Below are 22,349 nucleotides of genomic sequence, written 5' to 3'. Positions count from 1 at the left end.
CAGCCATGGATGATTACTTCGTTGTTACTCCTCTGTCCACCACCATACACGGCCCACCAAAATGATTTTATTGGCAGATCTTTGCTGAGCAACTCCAGACCAACTTTCCACCAGAAATATTTGTCTGTGCAGAATTTTGTCTGGCTTCCAGGTCTTTGTGGCCTTAAGAAAAAACACACAAGAAGTGTGCAAATAATTTAGCTACACATAACTCCACAATCTGAATTAAGACATCCAGAGATGGTCATTTTGCACACAAAACTGAGATCTCTATATAAAGAATGGCGCATGCTCACATTACTAGTGGTTTGTCACCAAAAGGTAAACACAGGTTTAAACTCATTAACCTAATGCTTTACTACAAAGGGAAAACAGGAAGCACATGAATAGATTCCACATTTTAATGTCACACTGCAAAGAAATAAGCACAGTCGGTAAAAACATGATGGCACAATACTTTGGAGTGAAAAGCCACAATTTAATAAGAGCTGTAAATGGAGGATGAAGATACAAGATATAGGTTGTCTAAACATGATGAAAACTCTAAGCTACCACTCTTCCTGTGCACATAATACATTTAACGTAATGGCATAGAGTACAAATGTATGAAATGAGTCTGTGTGGTATGGCGCTGTGCATTGGATATGTGTCTTGCATAACATTTTTAAACATACTCTTCTTTAGTACTAGCAAACAAAATGACTTTCACAGCATCTAATCTCTATGGCACTTACAGTTTCACATTAACAACGGTCTATATTGGCACATACAAACACTTTGAACGAGACCATAAATGGCGGTATAAACATGAACAGTAATCATATATGCAACATTGATGGAATACTAAATGACACCCACCACCACGGCACCCTAGCATAATGTGTCTGTGTGGATTTGTAATGAAAATGAAAATAGCAACATGTACTCCTGTGGTAGTTCTTCAGTTTCCCAGAGATAAGTTCTGAATGTTTTTGTCTTTTACGCAAAAAAAAAAAAAAAATGGTTTATGAGTTTTTCATTCCTTCTAAATTGTAACATAAACACTGTAAAATATTAAGTATTCAGACTGGAACAAACTCAAAAAAGAATCATCCACTCCTGTTCAAATATCCAGAGCAGCTGTGGTGGATGATGATGAAGGCCTGTTATTTTACATTGCATCAACAGATGCAACGCTGTCATAATGAATTCAGTGGTTTCAGTGATGTAGGACTGCTATTGTATAATATTGGGGGATTTACGAGATTCATTTCATTTCATTTATTTATTTAAATTCATGGTCAAAACTGAAGCAGCAGATTCCACTACCCTGCCAGTACACGTCCCAGCTGCACCCTCCAGGGCTGAAGCAAGTGTTAAAAGCTGCAGTTCCTTGAATGGCCACTTGAGGCTCGCTTCAAACCCCAAATGTTAAAATGACCTGCTTTACAGCAAAAACAAACAGTCCCAGGGTTTTTTATTTAACTTATCCCCGTAAATTATACTATGGTTTAAGTTATGCATAGTGAAGGATGTATCTGATTTGAATAAGCAAAGAGTTAGATGCTGAGACCTGGAGCCACCACAGTATGGTTCAAAACTGCTCTTCAGGAGGCCTACAGGAGAACAGAGAGGCAATGTGACCAAACTACCAAGAAAATAAAGAGATGTTGGGAAGCTGGAAGTAAGAGTGAGGGAGACAGAGAGCTGCCGTATCTATAGAGCAGTCCAGAACAAACAAACCAAACAATGGTTCTAGCGAGGGCCTTTCAAACCAACACCCTTTTTCATCAACTTGGCAGCAACTGCAGGATCTGGATGCTAAACTCTACACACTGGACTATTAAGTGAGACTAGCTGGTTAACATATTAGTACTAAAGCAGCCCCAAATAACTTTCTTTTAAAGATTTTAAAGGAAGAAATAGGCCATAAAAATCTGCAAGCTGAAGACAACACATTAATTAACTGCTGATCTTGAGATTCTTGGCCTTGAAAAGAGAACACCACAGTCACTCTGGCTGCTAAATATACTTTCTTCTGCTAGACATCGTATGTGTATATGTCACATAATATATATCTCCCGTCCAACCTCCATCACAACAGAGAGAAACTGTAAGATAACTAGGAGGAAAGATGGTTTTATTTTCCAGAAATCCATGTCAGAGAAATCTGACTGAGTAAATGCTAATACATATTTACTCACTGTCCTCGTAGGCCCCTTAAATTGGCAGTATAAAAATATGTACGATATGATTACAATGATAGAAGATAGAAGGTACATTTTCAAATTGCCCAGCTCTACTGCACACATTCACCTGGAACAGGGTAAACTTGGAATGCAACCACTGCGGAGTTACACAAAAAGCTCAGAAGAATCTGTGATCGGAGTCAGACACAGCCCTCTGTCCTTAGCTAAAGAAAAAGGCAGAAATGCAGTCACCTCTCACGTGAACGAGTGTGATTTCGCTCTCACTTTCAATGAGTGCTGCACCACTAATGTACCTCTTCACATCCTCCGAGACAGAAAAGAAGTGGAAATTGTGACGTCAAAACCTCACTGTCCACTTGTGCAGGTCAGTCGGAGGTTTCCTCATGCTGAGATGAGGATTCTGCGAGACTAGGCACAGCTTACATCTAGTGGTTTGAGAGCCTCAAACTGAGCAGAGAGGGGGTCTCGGAGCGGACGCGGTGCTCAGGTGCTGCTGGACGTCCACATGTGCATTTGTTTGGCAATCTGCAGCACAAAGACTATGTCCGGCCTCTGGTCTGGGTCAGGGTTGATGCACATGCTGACCAGGTTCCGGAGCTGTGTAAAGCATGAGGAATAACAAGCAGATCAAACCACCTCGTCCACCGATCTGTAATTCAACTCGACATTACGCCCAACACTCAACGCTGTGTCGCTTTACCTTCTCGGAGTAATGGTCAGGAGGGAGGGGAGGATAATCACACTGCTCAATCTTGTGGCAGAGGGACAGGAGGTTCATCTTGTCCCCATAAAACGGACTGTGCAGGGCGGCCATCTGGAGAAAGAGCAAGACATGAGAGAACACAATCAGGTATGAAGAGTGTGGAAGTATCTGGTATCTCATGTGGTAGGCTGGTGATGCCGTCAGAGAATAACCGAGAGACACATAATGCTGCTCTTTCAGTCTCTGCGGGCCTGTCGACGGAGAATTCCAGAAGAGTGTGCCGAGGACTGTGAAGCCATTGTTTCTGGAGAGGACTGGCTCAACAAAGGCTAAGTATTCCAATGAAATTTGAGGAACTATGACTAAAAATCATGGTTATTTTGTTCACACAGTGGCAAGCACTGACATGAAGGGGTGCTGAGAGGGGGACTCCTTGTGAAAGTCCAACTGAAATCACATATCCGCTTGTCCTGCATTGTCCTTTGAAAGGAAACCAGCATTATAGTTCACCATTAGTGAAAAATGAATGTTAGGCAGATGGGTCTCTCCATATGAGCTGGGTTCTGCTCAAGGTTTCTTCCTGTTAAAAGGGAGTTTTTCCTTGCCACCATCGCCTTCAGGCTTGCTCTGGGGGTTTCAGGCCGGGTTTTTGTATGCTATATTTATTGATGCTATATAAATAAAATTGAATTGAATTGAATTGATTATGCTGGTACTTCTATAGAGTCAATTGAAGAACTTCACTTTAAAATACAGAATATAAGGCAATGAAGTCAGTATTAATGCACCATATACCACAGACTCTGAACAACATACTTTAACTTACAATCCACTTCCATACAACCACAAACTCACAAACATTGCACAGTCCACTTTCAGCCGAGATGGACACTTGCCCGACAAATGCTGCACAACTATTTGTAGATTTTTAGATGTATATTTATGATATTTGCACCATAGGCATCTGTCAGTTTGAACTCTGTACCACTGTTATCACAACCCGTCATAGCAAAATTAATGCTCACTCTGTCAGTAATGATGCTCACTCTGTACAGTTGTACATTTGGGAATGCACCTCCAGTGAATAGATCTATCTAGGGAGCTGGATACAAGGCTGCCACCCAGACTTTCCCCATGGTCACACTCGCATTACAAATCATGTCTGTGAAACCGTTATACTGCTCCTAGTATAAATTTGTAATACATGGAGATTTTATATTTGTAAAACCTATATTTGTGTGACTGAACGTTAAGTGTATGGGCCACAAAGAAATGTACAGATGGGGCCAGCTGGGGGAATTAATAGCATGTACAGTGGACTGCACAACAAAGCTAGAAAATGTACTTGTTTTATAAGTTAAGGAAACATTTTCATTCATATTCTTCAGTGTCCAGTCCCCTAACACATCCACACTGGTGTCATTGATGTCCCTCATTTTAACGTTTAGAGAAGTTAACTATTAATAATGCACTGGAAATGCGATGACACTATCTGTGAGACTAAGAATCAGGAACTGAAAGAACAATGTTACAGCGTTTGTTTTTTTCATTCAAAGCTCGCTGCTTGTTGCCACAGAGGATGTTGCCCCTTTACCCAGATTTCCTTTGACTGTTAAAGGCCAAAAACAAGTATAGGAGCACTTCAGCTAAAACAACAGGAACAGGATATCACTTCAGTATTAATTGAAAATAAAACCATAAAAGCTGTCACACAGAATAAAAACGAAGACATTTGCCAGTTTAATGTGACATTAGGAAGACAGCCAACCCACAGCTGGTCCATTGGAGTTGCTCTCTTACGAGACTGCATTGCGGCGGCTGTGGCTCAGTAGGTAGAGCGGGTTGTCCACGAACCAGAGGGTTAGCGGTTCGATCCCCGGAATGTGACACATGCCGAAGTGTCCTTGAGCAAGACACTGAACCCCCAGTTGCTCCCAGTGCGTGGCACTGGTGTGTGAATGTGTGAGTGCTTGTGTGAGTGAATGGGTAGATGTGTCTGTGACTGTAAAGCGCTTTGAGTGCCAATAGGTAGAAAAGCGCTATATAAAAGCAAGGCCATTTACCATTACCATTGGTGCTCAGAGATAAGTGGAGCTCTAGCACTGACCAGCCTGAACATTAAAACCTCAGACAAGTGAAGTGAATAACACTGATTACTTGTTAAGGTCACACATTTCAAGAGGTGGGCTATACCAGGCTCAACTGAACACTCAAAATGGGCAGTCTAAACGATTTTGACAATGACCAAATTGTGATGAAGAAGGACGTCTTGATGGGTATTCCCAGAGTGGTGGACAGTAGCTACCACAGTGGTCCAACAGAGGACAGCTAGTGAAATGGTAAAAGGGTCATATGTGGCCAAGACTCAATGACGTACAAAGGCTGGCCCATGTTGGCTTGATGGAGAGCACTTTTTTGATCTGTATTACACATACAATACATCAACTTTTTTGATCTTGCTCTCGCTCTCACTCTCGCTCTGCTCTCGCTCTCGCTCTTGCTCACTCTCTATCAATCAATCAACCTGCCCAGTCTTCATGGCCTGCAGTTATCCACTCCAACCTGGATGCATCATTCTCCAACCTGTCTATGATGTCTCTTGTATTCAATCATTATAGCATCTAACTCACCGATAATAGAACTATTATTGTCACTGTTATTTATATTCATTATCAAACTGTCATGTAACGTCCACTATATCTTGTATTTGTGTCACGGTTACATTCTACATGTACGTTTTAGTCAGATGTACGTATCTATGACAGATGTATGTTTAACAATTTGTCTTGTTATTGACGCTAAATAAAACTGAATTGGACTGAATGGTTTAGAGCTGATGTGGCAACACAAGGTTACCTACACAGTACTTGGCATAAAGTAATTAATGTTGTGGTAGACCTCATTCAAGCGTCTCTTGACTTTGAATTACGCCAATCTTCTATGTAATGCCTTGAGGCATTATTTCAACAGTGTGACTTACTTCAGGAGGCTTGGCTGGCTGGCTGACATTTTGCAAGCTCTGGCTAATGTTACACAACCAGAATTCAATTTGTCAAGTATCAGGTGAAAAGGCAGATAGAAAAAAGCAGCTGTTTTGCCTGTAGATACACCTTTAAATCCAGATGTAGTCAACACCAGTACTTGGGTGTAACAAACTTTACAGGGTCTGGGGAACAGAAAGGTCTTTGTACTTTCATGGTGAGACGGCCTATAGCGCTTCTGACCGATTCAATATATTTGAGATCGAATTGCATATGAACTTACCTCATACAAAAGACATCCCAGGGACCAGATATCTGATTTAAAATTGTATCCGTTCTCATGGATTCTCTCTGGTGACATGTAGTAAGGCGTCCCCACTAGGAAAGGCAAAAAATAATAATAATAATAATACAATAATCATGTATTTCCATGCATTCATGCACATTGTGTGTATTAATGTGTGTTTTGTGTATGTGCCGTACCTAAAGAATGTGCTGCAGTGGTTTTGGAGCTGAAGAAGCGGCCTAATCCCAGGTCGCCCAGCTTTACCTCCCCTGTGGCTGTTATGAACACGTTGGCTGGCTTGATATCTAGATTACACACACACACACACACACACACACACACACACACATAAACACACATACACAGATTTAAACATCCAAAACCTTTTCACATTTCAGTGGAACAATACTGTAATAGTGTATGTATTAAGAAATGATCCATAGTAACATGTAGCATGTGCTGAGAGATGAAGTGAAAATAAGTAAATTGATCCCTGGGGCAGGTTGGTAGGTGATTGTATAAATCACCATCTCCATTTGTAACAGTCTAACTTCCACCAATCAGATCAACAAACCATATGATGTAGTAGGAGAGGGCCAAAGAGGTAACATAACACAACACAGTCTAAGAAGCTTTGAAAGGTAACAGTGTTGTTCGTATGTCAGTAGATGATTCTTGTGGCCTTTGTAAGGAAAGTTTCCAAATAAAAGGCAATGTTGAGAGTGACTGTTATCACACCTAATATACCTCTCTGTGGATCAATCAGCCACAAGCATATGGCTTGAAGCCCACTGTGGGATAAATTATCGTGTCTTATCTCATCATATATAACAGTCAATAACAGTCCAAACGGCCTCAAGACACTTTCCAAAACCAAGCCTGAAACCCACAGAGTAAGAGCTACGGCTGAGGTGGCAAGGCAATCCCCCTTTTAATAGGAAGAAACCTTGAGGAGAACCAAGCTAATGTGCAGGGACCCATCTGTTTGAGGCCAGCCAGGTAGAGACAGAAAAAAAAGAGAATCAGGAAAGGAAAGGAAAGCATGTGGATAAAACACATATGCAGCATGCACAGTATACGAACAAGAATACATGAAACGAAGTGATGCATAATACAAGGGAGACTGATAATGGATAAAAAGAATGTACAGCATTTAGGTAGTAATAGATAACTGTAAGTAAGAAACAATGGGCATGGTGGTGGGGCCAGGACCACAGATGAGAAACATGCAGCTCTGCACACCAGAAACATGTAACTTATAGAGAGCCTCACAGAAAGGCAAGACGGAAGAGGAGGGGAGATAGAGAGAGACACACAGAATTAATGACATGCCAAGCAGTAGCAGCACATGAATGCACAGATAGTGAGAAAGATGAAAAACAAGTTTGGTTGCCAGGTAACGATATTTGAGCAACCCTACATCATTACTTAGCAACCCCCTTCTGACAAGCATCACAGCTTTCTGTGGCCAGTTCATTGTTTTTCTGCTATTGATTTGAGAATTTTCAGTCACCACTATTGTTGCAGAGCCTTTCTAGATGTGAGAAATCTTGAGGCTTAAGATCCACCCACACAGTTCTAGTCAGGGGTATATAAGGGGAAATCCAAAAGGTCTAGCTTAAGGTAGAAGTACTGCATTGTATACTTGTCCTGTTGCAGGTGCCAGGTTCTTATCAAGTTCACTCAGCTGCTGGTATTTCTAAACAAGAAAATAAAAATTCCAGACTAAGATTATGAAAATGAAGCCCTGTAATATATTTGTATAGCCTGCCTAAGCCTTTTAGGTTCACTTGATTTGCAGATTCGTTTCTACCAGGAGTCCATGGTAGTTGAGAGTTAGCGCAAGATGTGTTATCAGTTCTGGTAAAGGCTGTGTGCACATCAGCAGTCCACCAGCGTATGTTTGAGGTCTGCTATCAGCAATGTTTTACATGTTTCCTTCAAGATTTGACAAGGACAGCAAAGACACAGCAAACAACAGACAGCTTACCAGCTACACATAACAACTTACATCCACAGTGCCTGAGTAATATGAGTGGTATGTCAATCCTCAAGTTACTGAAGAGTTGATACATCATGAAGACTGGGGCCTGAACTTCTTTGGGCTTTTTTTTCTTTTTTGAATTTTAACAGTAAATACAAGAGTTTGTATTTAATGGTTTTCACTTCACATAAAAGTGCAAAATGTGGACGGCAGGAATAAATATATAAACTATGGAAATAGCACTAAGGTGTGAATGGTGAACAGGATGGAGGGTGAGTATATCTGAGTAGTTGTTTACCGCGGTGCATTACTCTACGTGAATGCATGTGCTCCAGGGCGCTACACAACTGCACAAAATATTTCCATATTGTCCTCTCTGGGATGAGTCGCCTCTTCTTCTTGAAGTACTGTACAGATAGAAGACAGAATGATCACGATCATAGAAAGTTTCAGTGCTTCATCTGAAATGTGCGACATGTACCATATTTGGATTGGCTATGTCCTTCATTAATGTGTGTGGTATTGTTAAGATTCTAAAATATGGATCCTGGTAAAAAGGGAGTGCATTTTGGAGAGAATGCTGGGATTTCAGACAGTAATGAAGAGGAACCATCTCCACTGAGTTTGGCCACTTTTCTGCAAATACCATTTGGTTCATGAGATAAGCCTGTGAGTGTCAAGTGGCCTCCTGACCTTTATCATCTGGGACAGATCTCCAGCATCCGCCAGCTCCAGAACAATGTTGAGCTCATTGTCTTCAATAAAGGAGTCTATGTACTTGATTACATTGGGGTGATTCAGCTGCTGCAGTGGACAAACAAGAGAAAAACAAATTATTTTCAGACCTTATGCATTGGCCATTTGTTCATTGTAAGTAGCATATAACAGGTCTGACAATTACAAAGTACAGCTAGCTTAAGCTAGTCTCGGATTTTGCCACCGTCCTCTTATTTTCGATTTTTAAATCAATACTGAAAAACTTATGATTGCTTTCTCTCACTGACATTCCTAAAACAGTGGGCTGTGGTTGACCTTACCTTCAGTAGATCTATCTCTTTGATGCAGTCTTGACGGGCCTTAGCATCCATCATTTCGAAGATCTGCAAAGGCAAATATAGGAAGTATGTAAATAGGAATTTATGCAATAAACACACAACTTCAAGTCTTCATAGAACCAATAAATCAGCAGGGATGGACTGTTTGTCAGTTGGCAAGTAACAACGCATGTCACCAGATTAATGTGTCAAACGTCAAATCTATGTTTGACATCATTTACATATAGTTTCACATCACATTCTGTCCATCAGTGAACACTGGCAAGTTTCTTTTACTCTGTAACAAGTCCTGCTCTCAGTCATACTGAACCACAACGTATAGAACATTTGTTACTCTCTTTGATCTAGAAACCAATCTTAGCAACTGCACATATATGAGTTTAGCAGCTAGAGTACAGTCAGGATATCAAAGGGCGCTGTTCTGAAGCACTATCAGACACACTGCAGAGTAGTGTACCTGGACTTTCTTGAGTGCAACCAGATGTCCTTCAAGCAGATATGTGGCTTTATAGACCTCACTGAACTGACCCCGACCAATCTTCTTCTCAATCCGGAAGTTTGCCATAGTGCAGCAGTATTTATAGCTTGGCACATTTTTCTGTACAAGGAGAAAGAAAACACCACACCCCAAGGTGAAGCAATTTAGTCCATTCTAAAGCTTATTTAAATATACGTCACTCTCCAAAAATTACTATTACACTAACTAAGGATTTAAGAAATGAAAAGATTTTTGATCAATGATTTTAAATTAATGGGGGTAACACTGCAGTTTCTATATGTTCATAGATAATAAAGACAGAGAAATTTTACATTTGTTTGGTACAATAGTTGTTATTCATCAGAAACAGCATGCCAGTAGGAACAGTCTTGAAAGCTGAGTAGACAATGTGTAATTTTTTACAAATTTGTGTGAACTCAACAATATGACACTAAATGTTCTAAAAGACAGAACATTGCTTTATTATGAATACTCTGAATGTGTCTAATAACATACAGGTTAGATGTCCTACCTGATCCTCCTGATTGGGTATCTTGTAGAAATTGTTGTGGTTGTCTAAGGTGGACTGGTTGTTGTTCTGTGCCTCCATGGTGGCATCACACCCACCGACTGCTGCAACAAACAACGTTCAAATCATTTAGTTACCATTCCAGAGTATTTTACACAACTCAAGTGAGAGGAAGCAGGTTGAAAAAAGATGAAGTAGTGTTTAGCAAGATGACTTGCTAAAAAGACAACAGGGAGCCTATGTCCACATGTGCTAACTGAATTACAGAGAGAAAGACTACTCAGTCTTATTCTATCATGAGCTATTCTCGTTTTCATGCATCATTATCTTTCATTATGACTATGCCCAAAGAAAGTGTGTCCCTGTTAGGTAAAAGGATGAAGTAGTATGCATATTTGCTCTTCTTATGAATGTCATCCTTCCTGGAGTATAGGCTGGCAACAAGGGCCCTCCCAAGTTCCTGGTCATTAGTCAGTAGGTATCCGAAACCAGGTGTCTCCGGAGATGTGCTGACTTTTGCAACGCCACAATTCAATAAAAGGACTCTACAGACTGGTATGTAGTTTATGTTCTAGCACTGTGTAAGCTTGACAGAAAATGCTACGTTATTTAACATTATTATTTTTATATTCTGAAAGATGAGAAGCTCTCTGGAACACTGGTACGCTGAAAGCTGAGAGGCTGATTAGATGGTTATGAAAATATGTGGTAATATTAAATGTGCATGTGTAAATATAAGTGCATATAACATCACAAGCTGGAGTACACGTGTCAAAGTATTAATGAATTAATGAATGAAACATGTGAGAAAACATGGAAAAAAGTAAACTAAATCAAATCCATTGACTAGATATAATCCACTGACCAGATATACTACATATACTACATCTATACACTCATCTATATATGTAGTATATAGATGAGTATGTCTTGAGCTGTGAAATGTAGGGGAGAAGTTCGTTTTTAGATCTCAAGAAAGCTTTTGTGACTGACTCTGGATCCACGTTTTCTGTGTGGATCCATGCGTATTTCTGATACTGGTGTACCTCAGATGTCAATGCAATGGCCCCTCTTGTTTAGTCTTTACATAATCCAATTGAATCTGATCGTCCAACAGTATGTAATAAGTCTGAGAACCAAATGTAGATAAAACTATGATTCATGTGCATGCAATGTCCAAACACCAAGCTGCATCTGAGCCAAAGGCAGTGATGGTTCATGTCCCACAGTGGCTCATGATAATTCACTGGCACACAAGTGTGAAACTGTCTTTTCTGACGGTGGAGCCTAAGCTTGCTGAGTGTCTGTGGTGATGACTCATGGTGATTACAGTTCTAGTTTTAACTGGCAATGAGAATGCAATTTCCTAACAAGTGGATCACTGAAAGCAAGATGTGAGCTAGTTACAGTCATCCAACTGTGCTCTTGTGCCTTCACACTCAAAATGTATTCAAACAGAGACAATCCAAAAGATTAACACCTAAAAAGGCATCTGTAACACTGGCCTTTTTCTACAGACAAACATTAACAATTGCATATGCCTGTAGTTACTGAAGTACTGAAGTACTAATGACTTGTTTTGATCACAAATTGCTGGTAAAACGTCTAACCTGGGTCAAGCTGAAACTTGCTCCCTGCTCTTAAAACATTACAAATATTATTCTTCACCACCCTCCAGCCCCATTTCTTATGAGTCAGCTTTAAGTATTCAACTGAGTGTGCATGTGCTACCTCGCACTCCCCTCAAACTACTCCACTCCACTAATCGTTAAAATGTTAATAATGCCAACTAGACCTCATGCCACGACTTAGGTAACACCACAGGTACAGATCTGTTCTACATGCAGTAAGTCAAGCTGTTGACAGTTCTGATAATAGGGACTATGCTGTTGTTGGCTTCCACGGCTAGGAAATTTCTTAACATAGGCCTGACTGACAGGCCTATGTTAAGAAAGCAGGTCAACAGTACACTCCAGCAGTATGGTTTTTCCTAAAACACACTGAAAAGCGTGGGTTGTGTGGAGGATTCCTGAACAGATGTCTCAGAGTTTCTTTTTTCTGTTCCAGCAATTCAATGGTCCATGAACCTCTCTTTCTTATACTGTGCCTGGCTCTAAGCCAAAGTCTAAGCCAGAAAATTGTAAGATGTATTTTGGAACAAGTTCTCGGTCAGTTTGTGTGAATGTAGCAGCATAATCAACAGCAGGGAAAGATCTACATGGGGATTCCTAAAGAAACACAGAGGACGGCTTCATTAAAATATTACCCAGTCTACCTCGAATTTTTCTTTTGCGTATACCACTCCAGTTTTTTGCAAAAGATCCTCTAATGATCCAGTCTTTTATTTATGGCATTGAAAACCATTGTCTAACAGACTTAGTAAGAAGAGGGATTAGGCGTTTGGTGTGCAGTGCTGCCTTTGGGATTTTACAGGAATTAGTTACGCTCTCCTTTAACTCTCATATTCAACGACTTAAGAGAAACAGCAGTGAAATTAGGATATTTATTTTTAAATGAGTCTTGTTTTCCACTATATTAGGACTTGTTTTTCCCATAAGAGCTTATCTACTGATGCAAACGCCTTTGGATGAAAGGTATGGCTGAAGAGGCCTCGGGAAGACACCACTCTCTTGAGCAGCTGCAGAAGGGACCATGTCTCATCTGTTTGCTTTTGTTGTATCTACTATATCAGAATAAACCTTTATATTAGAGATTTCTGTCATCTGTTCTCTATTTTATGTTGGAACCCTTAAGCCAGGTGGTAACAGCCCCTAGAGGCTGAGCAACAACACAGAAAGAACCAGCATACCAGCTCAGGACAGTAATATTCACAGCTCCGCTAGACTGCAACAGCAGCACATCTTGGTTCGATAAAACATTGCAAAACAGGCAATGTGAGAATGTTGCCCACTCACTAGGAAGACTAGCTAGTAATATTAAAATGCAGCTTTCTTGTGCTTCCTTTTTATTGGTGCATGTATAGCTCTCCGATTTACAATTTTGATCATTTTGGTCTCATCAGATTTTGACCAAACGTGAGAGATTGGAAGATCAATGTGCAATTTTCTTGTAAACCATGAAACACTTGATTGAAGCCTTTGTTTTTTTGGCTCAATGTTCTGCCAAGAAACAATAAAGTCAAATCATTGGCAGGAAGTGTATGACCTCCCCTGCCTGAAAACAGGGACCCTATGAGAGTGCCTTCATATCAGTGTTTAATGGCTTTTCTTGCTTGTAAGTTTCGTGTTTTTAACATGTTTTTCAGAGGTGTAGCTTATGCTCTTTTCATTTTGTTGGCCCTGAGCTATTGACCTTAGGCACACAGTTTCTTTTGAATCTATACAGCTGTTTCCTCTTCCTCTGGTGTGATAATAAATTGCCTTGAGCTCATGAAGAATTCTACAGAAATGTCCTACTAAAATAATAATAGCGAGATTTGATACAAATTACAAATGTCAGCCTGTGCAGTGTTTACCCTATCTGCTGCCCCCAATTCAACCCCCTGTGGCCAGTTAGTCACTGCAGTTAGAAGATAACAGCTAAAAACAACATTCCACTGAGTCAAAAGAACTTTAGGCAGACATTTCACTGCAAAGGGTTTCCAGGTGTTTTTGTATCCAAAAATCAAGCTAAAATATGGGCAACTGGCCAGAAACTCCAGTCTTAATGTGCAAACAAGAATGAAACCTTTAGGGGACAGTTCATCTAGGGCCCATTCAGACCTTGCATTACGATCCAGTCTGGCCTATTCAATGAAGTAAAAATCAGGTGTGAACATCTCCAGGACGCATTAATATTTGAGAAATCCAATCTCTGAACACATCTGGAGGTGGTCTGGGTCGTATGTGTCCGCATTCCTTTCGTAGCGTGAACACAATGCGTCCTGAGTCACATTAAAGATGTTGCATTTTCATACAGAGCGCAAAACTGAGATTGGATCTGGAGACACATGTTAATGCCAGGTCTGAACACACCTACCTGACACATTACATTCAACTATGGAACAACCCAACAACAAAACAACAATACAAGATCTGACATTGTATTGACCAAGTAAGGAATCCAGATAATTTGATTAATAGTTGATAAGGAACATATTACGCACATCTGCTGAAACAAGAGTGGGTGTTTTGCTTTTGCGTCCTGCCTCCTCAAGTCTGTATTTGCTTCCAAAATTAACTAAATGGCATCTGATCAGCTAATCAGTGATTTATCATTTCATTCAATCTTTTTCTCACTACATTAACTCAAAATAACATCACACACCCTTCCTAGTAACTAGGGCTTAGGGTATTGTAGAGGGTGTTAATAGATGTTTTTCTCAATATGAAACACAAAGACGTTTGTAATCTATTGTGAACTGCAAGGTGACAGTTTAGGATAATTTCATGAAAACATTTTAATTAATTTTGATTACTTATCGCCCACCTCTCTATTTAAGATAATAAGCCAACCATTGTTTTAAAGGCATTAGGAAAAGTCCACCAGTGTTTTGTGAATAAAGCTGTACATGACTTGTAGTCATGTAGTCCTGTACATCTGCATCTGTGACTATCAGCCTTGCAATTGGAAAGAAATAACCCTGCAGTATAGTGTAGACCTGCAACTACACTATACCGGAACTATACTAAAATTTGGTCAGTCTTGTAAAACCACTGAATATAATTTCTGAGTTCCTCAAAATATTCATATTCCTCTGCAGGTCTGCCTATCCGATCTCATTCACTTAATGCTTACCATTTCTTAATGAGTGTTGCAGCGCTTCATCATCCTACAACGCTGTCTGATCGTTATCCATTTATGTCCTTATATGAATGCCCTATATTTTCATATAACACCTACCCTGATTTCTGCCTCACCAGTCTAATGAGGAAAAAGTAGGTATATTTAAGATTACTCGATTATGAGGCGTAGTTTAGATGGAAACTGTTGTTGTTGTTCTATGATAAAGCTAGGCTGACAACAAGCGAAATAAAAATTATTATTTTTTTCACTTGTTTAAGTTATTACTGTTAAGACGAATGTTTCAAGTATTTTCTAAGTAGTCTATTTGTCCTTTGGTTAAACTATAAACAGAACTTCCCCTAATCAATTTTTATTAAAATAAAATCACATTGACTAATTTTAACATGATATCTGTGAATCATGAACCAATTTCAGGCTTTCATTTTTTACCTAATGACTGGTTACTATCTTTATGACATAGATTTCTGAATGCCAAAACGGAAACAGTGTTATCTTCCTCGAGGTAACCATCTCTTTGCTGGTGGGATTAGATTAGTTAAACTAATAATACTAAATATACCACTCTTCTAGTCATTCGCTCCCTCAGAAAGGTCAGGATTTTCCTGTGCACATTAAACTTGAAGGTGAGCCACTGACAGTGAGTATCTTTTTAACCACTCAACATACTAATGTGTTGGCAGACACCAATCAAATATCTTAGCAGATAACTTAAAACTGTATCTATGGTGCATCAAACTTCATTTCAGATAGCTTTGGAAAGCCCCTCCCCCTACACACACAGACCTACACATACACATGCGGGAGCGCACACACTAAACTATTTTTTTGGCATCAAAACTGAGAGAGCTGCATCTTAAACATTGTGAAACTTGACGAATGATAATCACACCCACTTTATGCAGGGTGCAACATGTCACATTGCTAAAAATCTCTTCTTATTTTTCCTAGAGTTCACACCAATACCAGAGACGTATATGCAGCAGTTCTCAACCCTAAACTTTGACTGAATTCAGATTCCAAAATACTGTTTTAGGTTATAGTTGTTTCCTAATATGTGCATGTTGGTTTTATGTTGTGCTGTTACGTTTTACCCAGTTACAGAGTGACAACATGTTCCCCATGACAATAATGGTATCAATATGCAGCAATTTTGCAATACTTGATCTATAATATGTCACATTATCTGTAACTATAAAATTCAAGCTGAAAAACAAACTGAGTCTGAATTGCAGTTGAAGTAAACACAGCAATTAACCTGGTGGTGCCAAAATAATATGTAATGTTATAACGATAATACATTTGCAAATATGCATCTTTGTCCACTCCCAACATCCACCCTTTCTGTGTGGAGTTTGCATGTTCTCCCTGTGTCTGCGTGGGTTCTCTCTGGGTACTCCAGCTTCCTCCCACCGTCCAAAGACATGCTCATTAGGTTCATTGGTGATTCTAAATTGGCCGTAGGTGTGAGTGTGAGTGTGAATGGTTGTCTGTCTCTCTGTGTTAGCCCTGTGATAGACTGGAGACCTGTCCAGGGTGTACCCCGTCTCTCGCCCGATGACAGCTGGGATAGGCTTTTACTGAAGATGAATGAATGAATGAATGATCCTGGTACATCTGAATAGGTGAGGGAATCCATTTAGAGTGCTTCCATGTTTTAGAAAAAGCGGTGAATCAGCGTCAGGGTCATGCGGTCATGATTCACTGATGCATGTGGGAAGTGAGGGCTGGCCTTTGTGGTCTGGTGCCAGAACACACAGCGCCTCACAGTTTGTTGTGTATGGGGCTGCATTGTTGCAGACCATGTAAACCGGGGGGCCCAATAGGTCAATCATGATCGACCATTAGATAGCAAAGGTACTGCTGGTTGGTTGCATATGATGGATGATGGGTGGCCAGTCTGAAATCTCCCTGCACATGTGAGGTCAAACGTGTAAGTGGATGTAAAACTTTAGAAAGCTAAGTAGTTATCCTTCCAATTTATATCAACTAAAGAAGGGCTACAAAAATGAGTGGGAGTGCTGGATCCACTGCTGGATGTGCAAGACATCAGAGTAAAGTAAGTGTCCATAAATGTACTGAACTGTAAAAGTAGTTTGCAAGCCAAAAAGGTTTGGGTACCCCTGATGTACACCCAGTCATGGAAATTGTCATTTACCAGAATAATAACCACTGCAACAAAGCAAGAAATGGTTCAGGAACAACAACAACTAATGCAAGGTGCTGACTTGGTCTTCAAATTCCCCTGTTCCCATCCATGGAGGTCTTTGACTTTGACAAGACTTTGCTAATGTCTTGGTGCCAGATACCACAGCACACCTTCAGAGGTCAGAGCTGATTTGGCAGCAAAAAGGGGAACCTACACCATACTAGAATATAATGTTATGGCTGATCAGCTATGCCACATCACAGTTTGAAAAGGGATTGATATTCATAGCATATTCCTGTTTGTTGTTGGTGTTCCTTTTTTGGATTTGAATTATTGGAATTGAAGATTCCTCTGTCCATATGTTTACACACAGGAAATGTGACTAGTGCATTTAATCCATCTATATGAGCAAACACAGCAAAAGCAGAGGACGTAAACACTTCAGAAGTCTAGTCTAGGGATGCATGACCAGCATCCATAGACTAGGCTTTGTCTCTGCCTGTCTTCTTGCCTCATCATCTTGTTTGTTTCAGTGCCAATTTCTGCATTGTTGTGCACCACCAGAAAGAAAGCTAACTTTTCTCTGGATATCTCAGAACATTTTGTCATCTTCCCTCTTCAGCTACGTTAACTCCTGTTCATCTCTGGTCTGATTGGGAAATGGAGGGAGCACATATTAACTATCATTAACTCTTATGAACTTATGTTCTTTTTGCCATTCCCTTTTTTTCACTTTTCTTAGATACCATTTAAAGAAAGAAGTGCTTCAAATGAGTCATAGCCCAGACCCTCTCTGACTGAGAACCCAAAGTCTGCTGAAAGTGTTGCAAGATAAGCAGTCCCAACCAACACTGCGGCCAGTAAGTGTTAGTTATTATGTTAATATGATATTGAATTTCAGTCTGTGCAACCTATTGCTTTGCAACACAACAAGTTCCCTGTTCTCTGCTACTAAATATTTCTTTTGTTAGTCATCTCTTGGTTTTTCCACTTCCTTTTAGATACTTTCAGATCAGTTTTATCTTTCAGTTACACTACAGGCTCTTCATTCAATTGAAGATGTAATTTGAGCTCATTAATCACCCCATTAGTTCTTAATTCTATTTATTGTTTCATTTCTTTGGTGTCATTTTCTGTCCCTCCTCCTTCCCGAATATTGACTGCTTGAAAAAACATACTGAACAAAACCATTGCTGAAGTCTGGCCTGGTGTGGGGCAACAATATATGCCACTTCCTAAGTAGTACGCAACAATGCCACTTACTCTTTTATGACATCTGGCATACGGAATCTGCAGACTTATAAGTATTAATTCAATAACTTTTAATGCACTTTGCTAAAGGAGCGACAAAATGTTATCAGATAAGTCAAAAGCTATAACCTAATAGATTAATAAAAATAAAAATAATAATAATAAATGATAAAATTAAGTGTAAAATGCAAATACTCCAAAAAACATTTAATCATTTGTCTATTTCATTTCCTACATCGTCATGTCTATTTATGTCCAAAAAGCCAAAGCACTTACGTTATTTGATATATTACTGTTAGTGCACTACTGTGCAGTTATGGTACTTATTTGTGTTAAGCTATTTACAATCTCAACATGGTAGAGAGACAGTAAACTTTAATTGAAAACACTAAAGAAGCCAAATTGTTTTCCTGAAATATTCTCCTTTTTCTGTGCAAAAAGATATTACCTGGTGAGCAACATGTAGCAGACAGTCTGGCTAAACGTGTAGCATATTATGTAAGCATAGAAAGTCAGTCACGATGGATGGCATCACAGCTCCACAGAAGTCAATACACAACATCTGGATCACTCTGGTGGCTTGCTGCATTATAGTAAGCCATAATTCAGACCGCTAAACTGACTGGACACAAGCTAAACTAAGAAGTGAAAGTACAGTTTATATGAATTCCTTCCAAATATGGTTTGTGTCCTTCTAGGTTCTCCTTATTATTATGCTGATGTGTGAATTGTTTCCTCATAAGTTTATTTTTGATTAGATGTTTGACACTGCAGTATTCAAAGAGTAGATGATCTCATTTTTGATAACTCCTCTGAAAAAAAGTAGCTACAGAGAAACCTCTGTCCAGGAATTAAGCCCTGTCCACATATAAAGCGATTCACTTGTCACCCATCACTTACTGTAGTTGCCAGTGGATGTTCCATGCTATGGCTGCCTAGATAACCCTCTTGTACTGTATATTTCCCACTCAAATTTGTCTCAGTGAATATTACTAGTGTCTGGACTAGGGCTACAAAGTCTTGTCGACAATGACCAAAAGATTACTGAGACTACTCAGAACACAGATTCAAGGTGTGAATGGGGTTGAAACTTCTCGGGGACAGAAGTTAAAACTGTATTGTAAATAGATGGCAGATTAAATCTCAGTCCACCTCCTCTGTTTAGTGAAGGTTTTTCCAGTCTGACATAGATGGCTTCCTTTACTCCTCTTTCAAACCACCAATCTTCTCTGACTAAGATTTGGACGTTGTTATCTTCAAAGGAGTGTCCTTTGTCCTTCAGGTGTAGGTGGACCGCTGAATCATTTCCTGATGAGGTGGCTCTCCTGTGCTGGCACATGCGTTTGTGGATGTGTTGTTTGGTTTCCCCAATGTACAAGTCTGTACACTCCTCACTGCACTGAACAGCGTACACCGCATTACTCTGTCTGCCTGGGTGTTTTGTCTTTAGGGTGGACCAGTTTTTGCCTAAGTGTATTCCCTGGTTTGAAAAAAATTGGAATGCGGTGTTTCCTGAAAATTCTCCTGAGTTTTTTTTTTTTTTTTTTTTTTTAACTTTCTTGAATATTTGTGTTTTGAATGCTAACTTGATTTGTAAGTTAAGGATATTGTCAAGTGTATTGAAATATTTACATATTTAATAAAAAAAACCCGGTCTGAAACTCAGCCTGAATCCCCCAGAGGAAACATGAAACATTGGCAAGGGAAAACTCCCTTTTAACAGGAAGAAACCTTGAGCAGAACCCAGCTCATATGGAGGGACAAATCTGCCTAAGGCCAGCCGGGTACAGACAGAAAATAGAGAGAGAAGAGACAGGATAGTCTGTCTGACTGACACACATAAAAATCTTAGCTGCTTAGGGTTGCCATCTAGTTAGATGCCATCCATTTTAGATCTTGAACTAAAAAATTAAATAGAGATTTTAGGAATTTTTAACAATTCACAGAAACCATGTTAACAGCTGACAAACTTTGACCAAACCTCAAATGGTCAGAAAGCAGAGGACACTAGCAGAGCGGTATTGGAGATATTCAGCGTGAAGACATGGCTTCCTGCTGGGTGGACACTAACCAGCCCTCCCAGTCACACAAGACACTGGCTCCCAGTCACAGCTGACACGTGACTAATTTAAGCCAGTTATTTGACCTTGAATGCCCAGGCATCCTCACAACACCCAGCACCACCACTGCTGCAGCTACTACTACAGTACTTTGTGTAATGCATGTAATGTTCATTTATACCCACAAACCACACACCACAGACACAAGGCTCTGCTTCCACACTGCCTGCAAACTATCCAGACTTGATATCTACAGTTAAATGTTATTTTGATTTGTGTACTATCACATATTACACCAGAGACCACAGCTGTTTCTTAAAAATTAATTTATAAAGCAAGTAGGGGCTGCACTGCATTTTAGATGTGCAATGCAAACATGATTCAGTCCTAAATATATTTAAAAAATAAACGAGAAAACTAATCTAAATGTTATTTAGAACTGTTGCAGTAGTTTCCTGTTATGACAGACTAGCCCACACAGGGAACAGATATATCTCAATAGCTCGATTATATTGAGACACCAGCATAACTTAATTTAGCTAGACTGACAGGCAACTGAGCCTTACACTGACTTGACAGTGGCCATTTGTAAATGAAAATGTGACCGAGTCAACTGAATTTTAACCTCGCAATGTTATGCTACTTGGTGTATACCCTTCTGTCTTGTCCTGGCCCGGCACGGCACGGGCCACATACAGCTCTTTGTTCAAAACATATTTAAACCAGATAGCTGCAGGAATCAATGCAGCCTCGCTTCCGTCCGAGGCAGCGGGTAAATATAATTTCCATATGGTCGCCCCAGAGTAGCAGGCTAATGTTGTTGCTACCTAGGTATGTGCTAAATAGGTTTTGCAGCTTTCCAAAAGGAGACTGCAGCCTGGTTCATGAGGCTTTAAGTGATTTAGCCACACGAGTAGATGTCAACAAAGTTAGCCCATGCATAAAGTTTGCATGCTAGCTGGCTGACGGCTTGATAAGGAGCGCTCCGCGTCTTACCTGGAGAGGAGTCAATAACGTCCTGCTACTTGGAAGCTTTGAAGTATCTACAAATTACATCGGTCCGTGTTGTTGTGCAAGTCCTCACATCGACAGACAGACCCCCTCCCCCGAATATCTCTCTCTCTCTCTCTCTCTCCAACTCTCTCTCTCTCTCTCTCTCTCTGTCTTACTCCCCCTCTCTCTCTGTGTGTGTCGCTGCTGCCACGCAGGCTGCCGAGAATTTGCCGAACACTTTCTAAGAATTATTTTAGAGTATAGGGCTCGTGCATGTCACGGTGTGGTTATGATTTTCACGAGAGTTTTCTCAAAAGTAGGTCAAACACCACCGCCGCTCCCTCCCTCTCCACCAACCACCTCCAGGGTACACTGTCTGATAATACACCTGAAGTATAGTAGCTACATGTGACAACAGAAGACAGAAGAAAAGTGTTCTGTATTCGGCACCGTTAAAATCCAAACACTCTTAAAATACTCACAAATCAAGCACGAGCAAACTAAGAAAACAGAACATGCACGCTATTTCATAATGAGAGCAATTAAACCAGGTGAACAACTGATACTAGGAATATTATCTGAAACACAGGGGTAGAATGTATAAGCACTCAAGTACAACAAACCCAACATTTTCCAATATACTGTCAAAATGTTGGTTTTATAAACTTAATGAGCCTCCTTGGCAACAATAAATATACCCCAGTCATGAACCTGTAAACTATTTATTTGGTAGAATGCAGTCCTCCCTCGAGTAGCTATGGATGGGAAGGATCGTTTAGGAGTTCTGACGCTATTGTGACGCTGTTGTGAACACACTGATAATATTTCACCTGCTGAATGGATTTTCATTGACTTAGGTCTTCCAGTTACATTGTGGTAATTTGTGTTTGTGTAAACTGTGCTGTAATCCCAAACTATTATATACAGGCTTGTACTGACCCCATTCTA

At 40.0% G+C, this 22,349-nt stretch overlaps 1 protein-coding gene across 2 annotated transcripts; it reads right to left on the bottom strand.

Moving 5' to 3' along the window:
* Positions 1-387: 387 nt before the first annotated feature.
* nek6 (NIMA-related kinase 6) lies at positions 388-21,541 on the bottom strand. Of its 2 annotated transcripts, none has more exons than XM_084572074.1 (10): positions 21,405-21,541; positions 10,209-10,309; positions 9,656-9,796; positions 9,181-9,243; positions 8,837-8,947; positions 8,442-8,550; positions 6,357-6,464; positions 6,157-6,251; positions 2,890-3,003; positions 388-2,786 (listed from the first exon to the last, which is right to left on the bottom strand). In XM_084572074.1, the coding sequence occupies exons 2-10, from the start codon at positions 10,284-10,286 to the stop codon at positions 2,673-2,675; spliced, it is 933 nt and encodes a 310-aa protein (XP_084428200.1). In that variant the 5' UTR covers positions 10,287-10,309; positions 21,405-21,541; the 3' UTR covers positions 388-2,672. The 2 variants fall into 2 exon arrangements, with proteins under 2 accessions (XP_084428200.1, XP_084428201.1); XM_084572075.1 differs by having other exon boundaries at positions 10,209-10,306.
* Between the last annotated feature and the right edge of the window lie 808 nt (positions 21,542-22,349).

The sequence above is a fragment of the Chelon labrosus genome, assembly GCF_963514085.1.
Source record: "Chelon labrosus genome assembly, chromosome: 22".
Taxonomy (NCBI): domain Eukaryota; kingdom Metazoa; phylum Chordata; class Actinopteri; order Mugiliformes; family Mugilidae; genus Chelon; species Chelon labrosus.
The sequence above is the reverse complement of the archived record's forward strand: the minus strand, read 5'-3'. Positions and strand labels throughout refer to the sequence as shown.

Excerpts from the sequence above, each read along its gene's own strand:
- nek6 (XM_084572074.1), bottom strand. The coding sequence starts at position 10,286 with ATGGAGGCACAGAACAACAACCAGTCCACCTTAGACAACCACAACAAT. Across the intron at positions 9,797-10,208 it reads TACCCAATCAGGAGGATCAG|AAAAATGTGCCAAGCTATAA; the intron begins GTAGGACATCTA and ends CTCCTTGTACAG. Across the intron at positions 6,252-6,356 it reads CACTGCAGCACATTCTTTAG|TGGGGACGCCTTACTACATG; the intron begins GTACGGCACATA and ends TGCCTTTCCTAG.